The 17,415-nt window shown below is 37.8% G+C and overlaps 2 protein-coding genes across 2 annotated transcripts; one reads left to right on the top strand and one right to left on the bottom strand.

Moving 5' to 3' along the window:
• The first annotated feature begins 800 nt into the window (after positions 1-800).
• On the top strand, positions 801-13,648 carry LOC149737265 (uncharacterized). The gene is made up of 23 exons (XM_089877540.1): positions 801-934; positions 1,287-1,448; positions 1,693-1,798; positions 2,045-2,229; positions 2,701-2,823; positions 3,172-3,294; positions 3,647-3,766; positions 4,003-4,167; positions 4,614-4,756; positions 5,098-5,251; positions 5,692-5,890; positions 6,621-6,754; positions 7,031-7,238; positions 7,559-7,732; positions 7,897-8,097; positions 8,380-8,538; positions 9,169-9,368; positions 9,622-9,760; positions 10,055-10,155; positions 10,442-10,674; positions 11,283-11,465; positions 11,736-12,084; positions 12,310-13,648. The coding sequence occupies exons 1-23, from the start codon at positions 838-840 to the stop codon at positions 13,080-13,082; spliced, it is 4,431 nt and encodes a 1,476-aa protein (XP_089733666.1). The 5' UTR covers positions 801-837; the 3' UTR covers positions 13,083-13,648.
• A 935-nt stretch (positions 13,649-14,583) lies between these two features.
• Positions 14,584-17,223, bottom strand: LOC149737264 (uncharacterized). The gene has a single exon (XM_089877603.1). The coding sequence runs from the start codon at positions 15,759-15,761 to the stop codon at positions 14,880-14,882; it is 882 nt and encodes a 293-aa protein (XP_089733729.1). The 5' UTR covers positions 15,762-17,223; the 3' UTR covers positions 14,584-14,879.
• Positions 17,224-17,415: the final 192 nt, after the last annotated feature.

Here is a 17,415-nt window from a genome sequence, read left to right as displayed (position 1 = left end):
ACGTATTTTGACGTAACATATTGAGACATCACAGAAACCAAAAATCCTCAACAAAGTATTTCATTGTCGCAATTTTAGAATTATAATGTTTATGACGTCACCAAAGCGAACAATTAACTTCCAAAACGCCAATCAATTAATAAACAGTATTCTTGTCACTCCACTGTAAGCATATGGTTTGCTGAGGTAAACTTTAAAGTGGCTGAGGCATAACTTCGTATGTTCGGTTTACCAGTCACGCTTTTATTTAATTTTTTCTTATACAGTTTTACCCGTAGCGTGTTTAGCGACTACTGCACCACAACCGCAGTGCCCGCTTATGAGTTACCACGTGTGTGATGATAAATTATAGTAGTGTGGGGGAAGATGGGACACCTTTTCATTCTATTTTCTCGTCCCATTTGTTAGTAAACAAAGAACATTTAAATAATTATGAAACCGTATCCTCACAACTCCCATAGACCGTTGTTAATTGTTAAAAAAACGATCAGGATATTTAGATATTATGTGCTAAAGGTGTCCCGTCTTCCCCCACCCTTCTACACAATATCTAAACGTTCCGACTGCCGGTTACTCTATATACCTGATGTGAGAACGGCAAAGAAATGTGTGAGTTGTAAAGCCAACTACCTCTACAATACACAAAAGATTAAATGAGTAGGACAAGACACCAGAGCTACGGGTAAACTAACACTAAATAACAAGGCCTGATTTTGAACGGCAGCTTTTGGTAATTGCGGTGTAACGGGCGACGTACCTTGACTAGGGTAGTGAGAATTCAGGACACGCACGAGAACATAAAGTAATTTCTTTATCATAGCTTAGGAACTCTAGGCAATGGATTGGAATTATTGGACTGTTGTTGCATTGCTGGCCGTTGGGATTATTGCGAGTATTTACCAAGGAGAACATATACCGTTGTTCAATGTGGTTGGTAAGTATATACGGTAGTATGGCCTGTGTTATCGTAGTCTGACGCCGTGGCAAAGTCCGTTAGCTACTGCATGCTTCAACCCAGTAGTTCATGGCTCTGTTATAGAGAAGGGTGAATAATAAATCACGTTATAGTGGGGTGGGGAAGATGGGACATAGTGACGTAGTAACATGATAGCATTATATAGATATACCCATTAAACCCCGTACGTGGTGACGTAACTAATTACGTAGGGACAATTTTTTGATGACGTATCGTAACCGGAGGTATTTGATCACGTATAGAATTAACGTGACGTAGTAGTAACCTGGCGTAATTGATGACGTAGTAGTAATATGACGTAATATCACAGACACGTTCAACTGCAGCAACCCACAATCCATCGAAAGGATCAAGTTTACGTCACCATGCGGAGCCGTATCTTCACCATGCTATCCAAGGTCTACACCCAGTGTTATGGAGGGTAGGAAGGGTTGGGTGGTGGATGCGGGGAAAGAGGGACGGTTGGTTGCAGGTATGTGTGTAAGCATATATGTGTGTGTGAAGGTTTGAGGATGTGTATACCTACTTTATGGGAATGAGGCTAGTCGCAGGTGCGTGTACAGTATAGCGGGGTAAAATGGGACATTTCTCTTTTTCGTGCAATTTGGTAGTAAACCAAGAATATTAAAAAAATTGTATAACTGTAAATACTATTTACCCCTTTACAATAACCGAAAAAACAAAACCACTTACGAACTAACTAGAATTTCCTTTAGGTTATCGTTTAACCTTCCACGATTTTGACATTGGTGAAAAACCTTCAGCTCTTATTATTGGCAACTCGGCAAAAACAAACGATAATGGAATTCTAAAAGTTGAGAAGTAAGTGACAAACCAAACGATCGTGATTCCTGGTTATCCAACGCTGGCCTGGATTCAAACCCAGAATCCCTGGTTCTTCAACCCCGGCCTGGATTCGAACCCAGGATCCCTGGTTCTCCAACCCTGGCCTGGATTCGAACCCAGGATCCCTGGTTCTTCAACCTTGGCCTGGATTCAAACCCAGGATCCCTAGTTCTCCAACCCTGGCCTGGATTCGAACCCAGGATCCCTTTATTCTATTCACAGAGACGTCATAGTTCAAGGCATTGGAGAGATAGAAGGGGGAATCACCATAACAGAGAAAGGAAAGCAAACCCACACAACCAACGGCGACCATCTTGACATTAACTCCCCAACCATGTTCATAACCTTTCAACTTACCCAGCCAACATCAAACCCTGGCTCCGTGTTCTCCATCACATTCTGTGCAGGTTATATAGCAAGGGTTATTCAATATAGCACATATAGTAGGGTGGGGTAAGGCTATACACCTTTAGCACATAATATTCAAATATCCTGATTGTATTTTAAACAATTAACAACGGTTTATAAGGACACGGTTTTATAATTCTTTGAATGTTCTTTGTTTACTACCAAATGAGACAAGAAAATAGAATAAAAGGATGTCCCATCTTACTCCACTTTAATAAAATATTCTATATGGATGAAGTCCTATCAAGAATTGGCCAGATTTGGGCCATTACGCCCAGATAAAAAATAGTGTATAATCTTGTGGGGTAAGATGGATATCATTAGCGGACAATATCCCATGTTTCCTAATCTTGGTTTTAACGATTAACACATAAAATTATGTCGACAACCCATAGGGGGCTACCAAAGTTGAACTGAACTTGCAACCAAAATACATAAATAAACTCACATAAGCTTTTATTCCCAACCAGACTTTGACAAATGTAGTGATCATGAGGAATATTGCAAACATGGCGGAACTTGTGTTCGAGATGGATTCAAAAAGTATCGATGTAAATGTAAAGCGGGTTTCACTGGTGATCACTGTGAAAGTGGTGGGTTTGGTGGTGGGCTGTCAAATATGTAACATTATATGTAATGAAGTTTGAATGTAACTTATTTATCCTCGCATGGCAGGCAGCAACAGTCGTTATAACACAGGTGTTCTGTTTCATACACCTCATGCTCGCTTACGAGTTAACACGAATGTAACTTATTTATCCTCGCATGACGGGGCAAGAACAAGTTACCACATATGTAACTTTGTAGGTTATTGTTTTTGCCCCCCTTAACTTTCCTGAGTGTGCCATTATATGTGCTATACTGACTATATGTCCAAAAATTTCTATTTTGCAAGAAAGTTTAGCTCTGTTATAAGGATTAATACTTCAACTTACCCACAGACTCAACAGTTTGCCGAACAGGGATGTGTGACGAAGCAGCAACGTGTATCAAGTCATCAACATCATTTGTTTGTAAATGCAAGGCAGGGTATACAGGGAGGGGGTTGCCTGGTGAATGCATTGGTGAGGTTACGTTAATAATGATGTTATAATATGATAAAATAATTAACATTTCGCAATAATATGATGAAATATCATAACTTAATAAAGGGGCCTTAAAGGATTCAGCACCATGATAGGATATCTTGAAGTTTACTATGTATTCGTAACAATTATAACAGATAAAAGGAAATTCTTGCATGTCTTTGTTTAATATATAACAACTAATAAGCCATTTATTCTAGAAAGAATTAGTTCAGCTATAGATACATTTAAAATAATAAACTGAATGTAAATGTTTATTGTGTAAGGTTGAAGCTGTTTTAGAATTATAATTTAGCAACAACAGTTTGTGTTAAACATTATTGGCCCGCAGATATTGATGAATGCGCTACGGGATGGCATTCATGTCCTGTTGGCGCAAATTGTACGAACGTTGTTGGGGGGTTTCATTGCACGGGCCCAGGAGGTTCTACTGTGCGTAGGAGAGGCTTTGGTAAGTTTACTGTACATATAAGAGGCTTTGGGCGGATGTTTATGTATAGCACCATGACCAAGTGGTTAGCGCGCCTGCCTGTAACCTATAGAGGTAGGTAAACTTACCAACCTACCAATGCATTCACCAGGCAACCCCCTCCCTGTTGCCTGGTGAATGCCACCACCAGGCAACAGGGACTATACATAAATATATACTAGATTTTCTATGTTTGAAACAATATTATATATTCTCAGACAGTACAAGCCCGGAGGAAGAATGTATAGTTCACCCAACAGCTCGACTGCGAGCATGTGAGACCTCACGATGTGCTGGGGCACCAAGGGACAAAGATACAAGCTGTACTGAACCAGCCAAACCAGTATCAACAACACAAACAACAACTGACTCAGGATTTGCAAGTAAGGTTCTTAAGCTATTTCTACTACCGCAACATTTTTCATTTCATAAATTGTATACCACTTATACTAAACACAGTTCTTGAATTTTTCAAACATAAAGGAGTATTATGATGTGAAAACTAGATTACAGAAAAGAAAGTACAAATATCGAGTGTTGCTGCTTGTCAAACAATACCTTGTGTTTTGGGGCAGGATAATGGCCAAATAGACCATTTATTATAACAACTTCTCCTATCATGCGAGGATAAATAAGTTACATTCATTCATTATTTGGTTATGACACAATCACATAATCACTGAGCTAGAGTGCTGAAAACAGATAGGAGTTATGTTCATTTATTCCATTACCCAACGTTACATATAAGTTTCATTCGGTTACAATGCAAGCGTCCAACCACTGAGCTACAGCGAGAAAAAAAGTTACAATCTTCAATTATTTTCCATAGGCTACCTCGGGATGCCCCGTGTTAACTTTGCCGGCGGAATGAACTTTGACGCAGCTACAGTCAACAACAAGAAATGTGTTTTCGACAACGAGTATTTCTCCGTTAGTGAATTATCGACCAACTACATTGGTGTGGTTCAGGATGTGAGTGGTGTGAACATGTTTTATTTTAGTAGTTTCAAAACTTTTATAAAAAATTACCCGGTAGATCCTTTGCAAATATTTCGATATTTCGCTGCCCTACAAAAAAGGAATGGTAAAGAAAAAGCGGGCATGAGGTGTAGGAAACAAAACACCCAGGTTATAACGACTGTCGTTGCCCCATCATGCGAGGATAAATAAATTACATACATGGTAACTTGTAAGCGGGCACGAGGTGTTCCATACGTGGTAACTCGTAAGCGGGCACGAGGTGTTTGAAACAGAACACCCAAGTTATAACGACGTTAGCCTGCCATGCGAAGATGAACAAACATTTATTTCAGACCAACCAATTCAATCGCTTCTCATTTGGAAGCAGCAATTGGAATCCAGACGGCAGCAACCGAATTAGTTTTCCCAACACAACAATAACATCTACGTGCACATTGGATAACGGTTGTGTTACAACAGATCAAATTGTTGGCGCAGTTTTTAAAGGTGGCAGGAAATTATTTTCATCATTTTTGATGTTTTGTTCCAACTAATTACGATTTTATTGAGTAACAATTACAAACAACCAGTCCTCTTATTTTCCGAAATAACAAATTTTGGGCAAATTTTTTGGGAAAACTAAAAATTTTGATTATTGATCTGGCGCAAATGTTTCAAGTTCTTTAAGCTTACCAAGGTATCTGTTAGCTTGTTATAAGGACTGTCGTTTTACTGCTACTTCCTGTCTTTTTACAATACTGTATATTACCCCGACCTTCGTTACTGTATCTTGACCGAAGAGATAAAATAAAGTCAGTCATTCATTATTACAATACAACCCGCCAGCCAACACAACCCATAAAAACATTACAATAAACCAAAACACAACTACACCAAAGGTTGGTAAATCTATTACATTCATTCAATTATCCAAGTTTTTACGGCAGGCATAACCAGCGCAGCGCTGATAGATTTTGATGTAGATTGGCAAAGTGTGCCCGAGGTTTGGGGGCTTACTGTACATATACCTGGTATGATGAAAGCTAAGTATACACCAGCGGCTTCACACATTCCAAGAAGCAGAATCGCAAGCGCTGATATTATACCAAGGGGTTACGCCATTGGTGGTATGGGAAGATTTAAAAGGTGGGGATGCAAGATTTATTGACTGCATTGTGGATGGAGCCACACTGGTCCCACTGTTAATTTGAACAATATACATACACATGCTTGATGTTGGGGTATTGAGTAAACTCTGGCTTAAGTCTCATATTCCAACATCACCTCATGCACTCACATTTAATATTTTGGAATGGGAGTGGCAACCATGGATAAGTCACTCAAGTTCCCACCCACGAGGATATAAATAACCAAACCAACCAAAAGTCATGCCTGCTTATCCACACATTGCAATAGCTTCAGCAACTCGACTGTGGGCATGGAAGTGGCAACCATGGATAAGTCACTCAAGTTCCCACCCACGAGGATATAAATAACCAAACCAACCAAAAGTCATGCCTGCTTATCCACACACTGCAATAGCTACAGCAACTTGACTGTGGGCATGGGAGTGGCAACCATGGATAAGTCACTCAAGTTTCCACCCACAAGGATATAAATGACCAAACCAACCAAAAGTCATGCCTGCTTATCCACACACTACAATAGCTTCAGCAACTTGACTGTGGGCATGGGAGTGGCAACCATGGATAAGTCACTCAAGTTCCCACCCACGAAGATATAAATGACCAAACCAACCAAAAGTCATGCCTGCTTATCCACACACTGCAATAGCTTCAGCAATTCGACTGTGAGCATGGGAGTGGCAACCATGTATAAGTCACTAAAATGACCAACTAACACAAACATTTTACAGCAAACTGACAGACATAGAATGGGAGAGCGAATATTACAAAACCATGTTCAATTCAGCCGATACGTTGTCAATTCGTTTCTTACTTGATTTATATGATCAGTACTCACACATGGCACGGATCACTGGGACCATTGGTGCGTTGTGTGGTTTGGATAATCATAAGTTACATACAGGGTAACTTGTAAGCGGGCACGAGGTGTATGAGTTATTGTGCCAAACCAGCCAAAAGCCACACCTACCCACACACTGTATTAATTTCACAGAATTGATTAAATAATTCAAATTAGGCATTTTAGGTTTGCAGGTGCTAACATGATTTTTTTATAAAAGTTTTTAAATCTGACATAAATATATATTGCTTTATAACATTATTAATATTCTTGCGAATACAATAACACCTTACAACACAGGTTTGACATCTGACCTCGATCCATTAGAAGTGACGGGAGGCCGACTTCTCCAACCCACAAACCCCAACCTTGGCCCAGCTCCAATGTATTATGATAAGACAGCAGAGAAGTTGTATCTAGATGTATGCATGAGTTTTGAGGGAGAAGTGGACGGTAACTTCGATATCCCTGGTGATGTCCACGTTGGAGTGTTGGAAACAAATTGCGTGTGAGTCTCATATGATCAACTGATCTGATAAGAAACATGGCTGTTTTAAATAAATTCAATGTATTATTAAAAATGACATCATATAAATTACATATACTGACTATGAAATTTATCAGAGGCCATGGAATAAAGCATTATTGGCTACTAAATACAGAAAAACTGCCAAATTTAAAGTATTTAAAAAAGTGCTTATGATATTAAAGTTTGCAAAAACAGGCATGCAGCGAATTGTCGTGGTAGGTTTAGCTCCCATTGCAATTATATTGCCACAGTGATGCGAGGTAAAGTTTATGGTTTATAACATTACATTGTTATTGTAGAGAATCAATAGAAAATTGCATCACACCATTACTTAATGGTGGACCCCTCCCTCTAGCTGAGGGGGCGTGGTACAATGTATTTGGGGGCGTGGTCAGTGTGACTCTTGTTGAAGCCGAACCTGATGTCTCAATGTCAAGGATTGTTCTGTATGCTGAGGATAAAGCAGGGAAAAGGTGGGTAAGGTTTACCACTTGTAACAACGGTTAACCCATTTACATTAGTGTGTTTTAACGACCTTCGTTTTGTTGCTAATTCCATTCTTTTTGTTGTTTTAATTATTTGATCTTCACTATCGTATTAAAAGGGATGAACAAACATATATATTCTGTTTACGCAGGTCAATAATTGCAATGGAACCCGAACATGGGATACAAATAGGTTTGACAACAAACCTTGCGATTCGGTTGAATGTTGGTGAAACATCCACATATGGGGCGTTTGTTACAAGCTTTGGTGAACCAGTAGTTGGGGCAACTATGGAGATTGGGGTGATTGCTGCTGATAGTTCCACGGATTGTAATCGGGCAACTTGTTTTAAGTAAGTTATGTAAAAGTGTGAAACATTATGTTGTGGTATTTATAGGTGGATGAATATAACCTAAGTAAGGCTCACTTTGGCTGTTGTATGAGTGATGTAATTTGTTTGCTCTCTTAGCTGTCTGTATTGCAGAGGATACAAGTTCAAGGCTTAATGTTGCTACCATTGCGGGTGTATGTGTTCCAGGGCTATCAATGGTAGCATCGTCAAGCCTCAAACCCAATACCCTTTGCTTCTTAGACAATTATACCAGTGTACCATTATAACATCCCACCATTACAGTGAACTATCCGTACCCCTTGATGCAATATCAATGACAATACCAATGTCTACGGATACAAATGGAAGAACCTCAGTAGATGTAACAGCCGTCAAGAACCCAGGCAACCCACGAGGTTGTGGATTAGATGGCCAACTATATGTGGTCAGGTTGTTTTATAAGTGAGTTTGGACATTACCAATGACACTATGTACATATAAATATATGAACAACATAGCCAATTTTTTTTAATTGAAATAGCACTAATATATTATTTTTATTATATGTTCTGAAAATAGCAATAATATATAGGCACACCACAACATGATAATTAAGGCGCCAAACCATTATAAACACAGGGGAGGCAGGGATAGTTAGACACACAATCCTGTGAAACAAATCTAACTTATTGGTTGTAATGTTTACTGATTAATGCAGAAATTCCAGGGTTGGCCTGCCCACCCTGCCACCCCACGTTTGGTGCCTCTTAATTGATAGCCTTAATGTTATGTTTATGTCTGTAGTATTGTTTGATGGTTTTCTATAAGAGGTAACAAAATATTTTATGCATTTTTTTTGCAGAATGTTTTATTTTTGTAGCACTTTGCAGGGATAGTTATACACACAATCATATTTGTAATGCTTACTGATTATTATTTCACAGAATTTGTTTCACAGGCTTGTGTCTAACTATTCCTGCCTCCCCTGCGTTAAACAAGTTTGCTGACTATTCCTAAACCCCTAATAAACAATTTAAATTATCAAATATTTGGACCCAAAACACCCCCCAATAAACAACACCAACCTACCAGATATTTGGAACCCATTGAACCAACCAACTTAAAGAAGGCAGTTTGTTATTTCAACCCATCAGCCACAGCAGGAGATCCCAAGAAAGCAGAATGTGAGAATGATGGAAGCAAGATAGTTAACATTGGAACCCTGCAACCCATTATTAAAGTTTATGATGAAGTTGAAGTAAAAGATAAACCAACATGGTTTGATGTTAGAGGTAAATACTGAGCGGGTTTGGGTGTAAATTCCACCCCATGTTTCATACATTTATTACATAAAATAACTTTTATTTATCTCTTCAAGTACAGTAACCAAGATCAGATTAAACAGTAAAGATAAGGGAATTAGCAACCAAGGAGCAGACTTATTTATTCTCTCACGGGGGGGGGGGGTAACTTTAAAGTACAGGGTTTTGGATGTAATTCCATCCAAAGATCATACGCCTACTATTAACATTACACACCCTGCAGATATTTTCATCCAATATTACAACCTGTACCCTGTTATGTGGAAGAATGGGATAATAGACTTGCATTCATACAAAGACATTAGGAAAAATAAAGCTATGTTGGAATACGCGATGTTTGAATTGGATATCTCAGACCCAAGGTAAAGATATTGTAATTAATATTAAAAACAAACTGATGAAGTGGGTAAACCACTCAGAGATTTGATGCTGCTACCATTGGGGTGTATGTGTCCTTGGGCAAGGCACTTAACGGAAATTGTTCCAACCCAGTGTTCACCAATGGGTTGTTCAAATTGTCAGCCAAACATTAAACAATCACCCACAAAGTTACATACGTAACTCGTAAGCAGACACAAGGTATATAAATTAGAAATTTGGCCCAAAACTACCATTTTTATACCGAAGGAGCTAATTTATTGATATCATATATACAGGTACATGCCGGTTACGCGTGACTTATCAGCGAGTAGAAAAAAGTTGATCAAAAATTGGATGGACAATGGAATGCCGTATAGTTATCCTGGAGATCCTACAGGTAGGGTGTCTATGGATGGCTTAGTTACATACATGGTAACTCGGGCACGAGATGTATGAAACAGAACACAACGACTTTCATTGCCCAACCATGCGATGATAAATAAGTTACATTAATTTATGTACAGGAATACTAAAATACAAACAAATTTTGAAATTGCAACACAACACCTGTGATTGTTGCTTTAGTTATTCAGCAAAATACAAACATAAAAGCTTTTACACATCAGCCTTGTAACATAGATATATGTCCATGCTAAAACATAAACCACAATCACCTTCCACAGGCGATACATTATTCTCCTGCGCTGCTGAAACCATCCCTGTTAAAATAACTGAGCTCCAACGGTTGGGTCAAGCGGCAATCATCACTGAGTTAACCACTATACCCCCTTATGTAACTGCATGGTTGAGTTTGCAAACAGAATTCGGTAGAAACGTTGAAGTTGCTGGGATTATAAAGTCGGTCTTTGTGGAAGAGATGCTTCATATGTCGCTGGCAGCTAATCTTATTAACTCTGTGAGTATAAAGCTCTATATTGGGCGTAAAAGCCACAAACTGCACACCATTTATATTATGACACTATAACAGTAGTTTTATAACCTACACTATATTATATATTTGTGAACTAACACAGCAACACACTTTACCGTACACAACACTAACATTATTAACTCTGTGACCAGACTGTGGGTAAGAAGTGGTGTAAAGGCAACACACATGGGGGGGTAAGGTGGGCAGGCTTACCCAATTTTAATTGATGACACTGTCACTTAACTTTATTTAAGTGGGTCGTGTATTATACACCGGGTGCATAGGCGCCAAACCTTTATAAAATGCAGGAGAGGCAGGGATATTTAGACAGATATAGTTTGGCTAATTACAATGGCACTTAACACCCATGGACCTTGCTTTAATAATAAAAGAAATTAAATTTATTTTTATCGGTGATTTTATTCACCACTTTGTAACAATCTTCATCAGTTTTACACATAAAACTAGTCATGTAATGTCACCCCTAATGTTACCGCTTTGGTGAAAGCTTAATTCATATCAGCACTTACTGGCAATTACTTACATTACATTATCAGCGGTATATACTCAATTTATACCGACTCACTTACTAGGTTGGAGGTGTAGTTAACCTGACAAGCATGGCGTTACTTCCACAATACCCAACCCCACTTGGCAGTGGAACGTTCTTTGACTTAATGCCCGGCGTCTACGTGTCAATCGAGCCGTTGTCGCTGGGATTGGCACGCGACTTGTTCGCGAAGATTGAAACACCAGCAACTGAGCAAGAACAGAAGGTGAGGGTTGGTAGTTGATGTGCACCCAGAGGTTCATTAACGAATAAAGTATATTAGATATGTGGTAGGTGGTGATGCTGCATATGTATCTAGCTTGGCCTACCCAACATAGTATATGCACATTCTATTCTATATGGGTGGAGTCACGCCATTGGACCTGGAATTTAGGTCAGAGTAGGCCCATTATATGTCTTTCATGTGACCAGCAATAGATAATATTATGCCTGGTAGCAACAGATGAGACACCCAAACATTTATCGTCAATTCCAGATATTTCACTCAATGGCAGAAATGTGGAAGCTTTTGTCAACACAAACAGGAAGAGACACTCCCACATCTAAGAACATGAGATTATTGTTGAACGATTACCAAAAAGTTCGGTTTAAACGAAAATCCCCGCTTAAAAAAGCAATGAATCAAAATCTAACGTCAGATATAGTGTGGGACCTGATTTATGATTTCTCTGTTAAAAGTTTGAAAGAGTTGTCAAACAAACCCACAAACACTATTGGGGCTTTTTATCTCAGGGTAGCTTTGTTTGCGGCTATGGTGGAATCTTGCGCTCAGAAAAACGCCCTTGCTAACCCTTCAGCTAACCAATCACCAACAATATTTACAGGTGATTGTTCTATTGCATATGGGTGAGGTCCTACAGTGAGGCACACCAGGGTACCTAAGATTTAGGCCAAAATTGGCCCATTACCCCAACAACCAGTGTGCCTGTTTCTTCCGCAAAAAAAACGGACAAGAAATTCATTAATACACTAAAACCCTTCATGTTACCCCTTTTTCAAAAAATGGGAAACATAGCTTTCCTAACACCCCTAACATTCCGCCTATGTAGGTGATGTCTCAAAACAAGTGGATATGAACCAATGGAACAATCCGGAGGACCAACCTGATATTACAAACCCAGCAGAGCCAAGCCTTAATAGTGAAGGGTCAGGAAGTATCCCAATAAGTTCATTATACCAACCCCTGTTCCCTGTAACTGACTTGCAAAAGGCAATTGAAGCAATTATAGAGATCGTATACCAAGGGGAAGGGGGCAGCCAGTGCACACCATTTGTTGGCGAGAAGACACAAGATAACCCAACTCCAGAGATATCGCATTATTATCGGTTTCTTGAAATCGCGAACCAGAAAAAGATCGTTAAAATGAAAGTGCCTGTTGAGTATACAGCTGGGTTGACATGCATGAACCTTACTGGGCATGATTGCCATAATGACCTTGAGTTAGGTGAGAATTATTGCTTTGGGGGGCCGGCTATTCCGTTCCGGGAAGATGGGGTTTGGCCATTGGTACATAACCCACAAAACGGGATGTACGATAAGAACACAAAGGCTTGGAGACTTAACATGGAGTTCAACAATGCTTACACAACCTTGCTTAAATGTTTAGAGAAAGGGTTTGGTGGGAAACCGGATTTGATCAAGGGTTGTTACAGTTACATGTACAGTCTTACCATCATAGGCAAGAAGTTGGTAAGCACTCCTATTGGAACTAAAGGCGACACAAATTTTGTTGAGGCTCCATGTAATGATTGCCATGCATCGCCAACATGGACGTTTATGAGAGATATCACGTCCAGGGCTGGATTCCCTTTGCAGGGATAAATCGAAGTAACATACAAGATTATATGTTGGACACCATAGGTGTGAACTAAAATGTAGTCAAGGCAAGGATAGTTAATCTCACATTCCCTAAAATCTCACATTCCCTAAAATCTCACATTCCCTAAAATCTCACATTCCCTAAAAAATATAAGTCTTTTTTGAATAGAAGACTGACAATGCCATTTAGGCCAAAATATATATATAGATATATATTTTCTTATGCAATGAGTTAGACTTGAATTTTGTCTGTTACATTTCGTTGTTTGTACCGCTAAATAGTCTCGCCATTTGTCGATAAAGTTTTGTAATTCTGCTTTTAAGCATAGATTACATTTTATAATTTTGTTAAAAACTCTCCTGGCTGTTTAAAGAGATTTTAATTTTGTTTCCAGTTTAAATATTTAATTATACATTGAGATTTATGTATTTAGTGTGTAGATTAGTTTTAGCTTGTTTATATAAAATTATAAAGTTCAAATGCTAGTATTGTTATTATAGACTAACTATAAATGTATTAACCAGGTATGTAGTAAAAAAAATTTACAAAAATCTGGAAATGTGTGTTTCATGGAATTCAACAGTTAGGAAACATTTGAAAATTTAAGGTTGTGTGGCAAGGGCAACAATAGCCGTTGTAACACAGGTGTTTTGTTTCATACACCTTGTGTCTGCTCATTGTTTTTTCTATATGGGTGATAATTTAGACAACCCATTAGTGACCGCTGGGGCATGCCATTTGCTGTTAAACAGTCTTGCGTAAGGACACATACGCCCACACTGGTTGCAGTGTGGTGACAAGGACACATATGCATATGATCACGAGTGTTAGGCTTTAATACAGTTTCTAACATTTCAACACTGAAACAGATGAGAGCAACGGAAACTTATCCACAACATTGAAACACCTACTTACCCATAGTAGTGGGCATTGATGCAAGTGGTGCTGCATACCAAGGTACTCCATTCACTGTAAATGATGCGTGTAAGGGGGAATTTCCAGTATGGTGGGCACCTGTGTGGAGAATGTTGTTAGAATGAGATAGATTAGAACTGAACAAGCTTGTAAAGCAATCACATTTTTGTTAAATGTTTTTGACACACTAGGATATGTTTTTTACACTGTAGACAATTCACGTTTGCATTTTTCGACTATCTATTTATACATTGATAAAAACCATGAAACCAGTGGGTTTATTATTTAAATGACTATCGTTCATTAGTTAACTTCTATTTCCTTGTTGTTTTAATTATTAAATGTCTTCGTGGCTGTAACCGAAGAGATAAATTTTATGGTAATTAAAAATTGTTAGTGTGAATCACCCAACAGTAGGAGTGGTGGATCAGGGTGAGATGAACTTGCAGTGGTTAGCGGGCCTGCCCCTAGCCCAGTAGTTACAGGGTCAAGGCTCAATGCTGTTATCATTGTCGGCATGGGTGTCCTTGGGCAAAACACTTAACTTTTAGACATTTTTAAACCTAAAATATTCTAAAACCTACATGATCTGAAATAAAATATTAAAACCAACAAAAAATAAAACTAATTTCACATTGAATTAACAAAACAAATATTAAAAATGTAACAACATATTAAGCAGCCTTGTAACAAAAACCGTCACCACACCATTACATGAACATTTGGCAGAAAAACAAAATAAGGTAAGGTAGTGGTTAGAAAAGTACAGGATGAAATTTACTGGTAAAACTTCAGTATATTCTTGTTGCTGGTTTCGGGTAAATGCATCTTTTACTGCTGTTCATATTTTCTCGATATTTAAGATTTTTCATGCTAGTTTTGCATTAACATGGCTTCTCACCATGAATTCCTTGATGCCTTCTTAAGTTACAACTTTGAACAAACGATATTTCACAAATGTCGCATTTGTACGGCTTTTCACCAATGTGAACTCGTTGGTGTCTTCTTAATTTACTATTTTCACCGAAACATTTTTTACAAATGTTGCATTTGTGTAGCTTCTCACCAGTGTGGGTTCTTTGATGACTTCTTAAGATACTGCCATCAGAAAACGATTTTCCACAAATGTCGCACTTGTATGGCTTCTCACCAGTGTGAATTCTTTGGTGGGTTTTTAGGTTACCACTTTGAACAAAAGATTTTTCACAAATGTCGCATTTGTAAGGCTTTTCGCCAGTGTGAACCCTTTGGTGTCTTCTTAATTGACATTGTTGAACAAACGATTTGTCACAAATGTCGCATTTGTATGGCTTCTCACCAGTGTGAACTCTCTGGTGGCTTCTTAAGCTACCATTTTCAGAAAACGTCCTTTCACAAATGTCGCATTTGTATGGCTTCTCACCAGTGTGGACCCTTTGGTGGCATCTTAAGCTACCACTAACAGAAAAAGATTTGTCACAAAAGGCGCATTTGTACGGCTTCTCACCAGTGTGAATTCTTTGGTGAGTGTTTAATCTATTAGTTGTAGTAAACGGTTTGTCACAAATATTGCACGTGTATGGGTTCTCACCAGTGTGGACTTTTTGGTGACGTCTTAAGCTACCATTTATTGTAAATGATTTGTCACAAATATCGCATTGAAAAAGTTTTTCTCCAGTATGTGTTCTCAAGTGAATAACAAGCTTTGAAGGAAAACGAAATACTTTGTCGCAGTATTTGCAGCAATTATCTTTTTCTTCATTTTTTTCACAGAATTTCTTTGACATTGACTTTGAAGTGACGTTTGACAATCTTTACAACTTCGCTTGACACTTAATTGTTGGAGTTATTACAAAATCCTAAAGTTTAAAAAGAAATACACCACGATACACAGCAAATCAAAGAAGGTTTAGATAACACCTGTAATTTAATACTCAAGACCTACGTAATCTGAAAGAAAATATGTACAATATAAATAATAACTTCAGCCGGACATAAGACTAATGGAAATATTACATAAAACTCCTGTTCTTTTTTTTATTTATCAAATTAAAAACGGTTTTAAATTAAAACAATGATTTAGAATGTAAATTAGGGATTAATCAAGTACATAGCTATGCACACAATAGATTCCCAGTGTTTCGTGCTATTAGGCAACACAAACAATAAATTGAACCAACTTCACTTTAAATTAACAAAACAAATATTGAAAAAAATGTCACCACACCATTACATGAACATTTGGCAGAAAAACAAAATAAGGTAAGGTAGTGGTTAGAAAAGTACAGGATGAATTTAACTGGTAAAACTGCAGTATATTCTTGTTGCTGGTTTCGGGTAAATGCATCTTTTACTGCTGTTCATATTTTCTCGATATTTAAGATTTTTCATGCTAGTTTTGCATTAACATGGCTTGTCACCAGCAAGTGGGTGTGTTAATGTTGGTGCAACTCTGGAATTTCCTGTTATGTTATGAAGTACTACAAGTTCTATTAAATACACAGCAAATTAAAGGAGGTTAAGGTAACACCTGATATGATATTCGTATGTTTCATACACCTTGTGCCCGCTTACGAGTTACCATGTATGCAACTTTATGGTATTTCATTTTCGTACGACTAATAATTTAGACGACCACTGGGTTGGAGCAATTACAGCGAGCCTTGAATTTTTATTAGAAATATTAAGTCATAAAAATATTTTATAGATAGCCTTTATATATCTTAGTATTTTTTATTTTATAAATAGAATTAACGCAATGTAATTAGTAGAGTGTGCAAATTTTATAATCATGGCAGCACTCAAACATCGAAAATTATCGCTATAAAACTGGCACTTCGTATACTAAAGTATTGAATTATGTTCCCAGACAATGTTGTTATTGTTGTGTTTATACTATTTAGACTTTAATGTTTATTATTACGGACGTTTTATTATTTAAACTGGTTTTAAAGGATATCTATAACTTAAAACAGATATAAAAAGTTACCTATTTTCTATTTGTCCTGCTATAATATGCTGCCTGCTCACTATTTCATTTCGTTTCTTTCCTAACTCGACGTAATCAATAAATATATTCGCCATCGTCATTTTGCCAAAATGTTTCCGAAATTCCCGCCATTTCTCAAAACAGTGATGACCAATAACTAAAATTGTATTAATGTTGCCGTTCAATTTTTAACTAACTCATCTGGGCAATCTCTTGCTAATACTTTGATAATATAATTCGTAACAATGAATTTTTGATATGATTATAATATTTGGCAAAATAATTCAACCTCTGATATGATTGTAATGTGTCTTTCGGCAAAACACTTTACAGCAATTGTGTAACGATTAAGCGTGTTTGAGCACAGATATTTAATATATAGTTTATCGAAATAAAAAACAACTAGCCAGCTGGCTTAACGTGTATTCCCTTTGATCGTTTCCTGTAACCCA

The sequence above is a fragment of the Ciona robusta genome, chromosome 4 (genome assembly GCF_009617815.1).
Source record: "Ciona robusta chromosome 4, ASM961781v2".
In the NCBI taxonomy this organism is placed as follows: Eukaryota; Metazoa; Chordata; class Ascidiacea; order Phlebobranchia; family Cionidae; genus Ciona; species Ciona robusta.
Note: the sequence above shows the minus strand (reverse complement) of the source record. Positions and strands in the feature narration are given on the sequence as shown.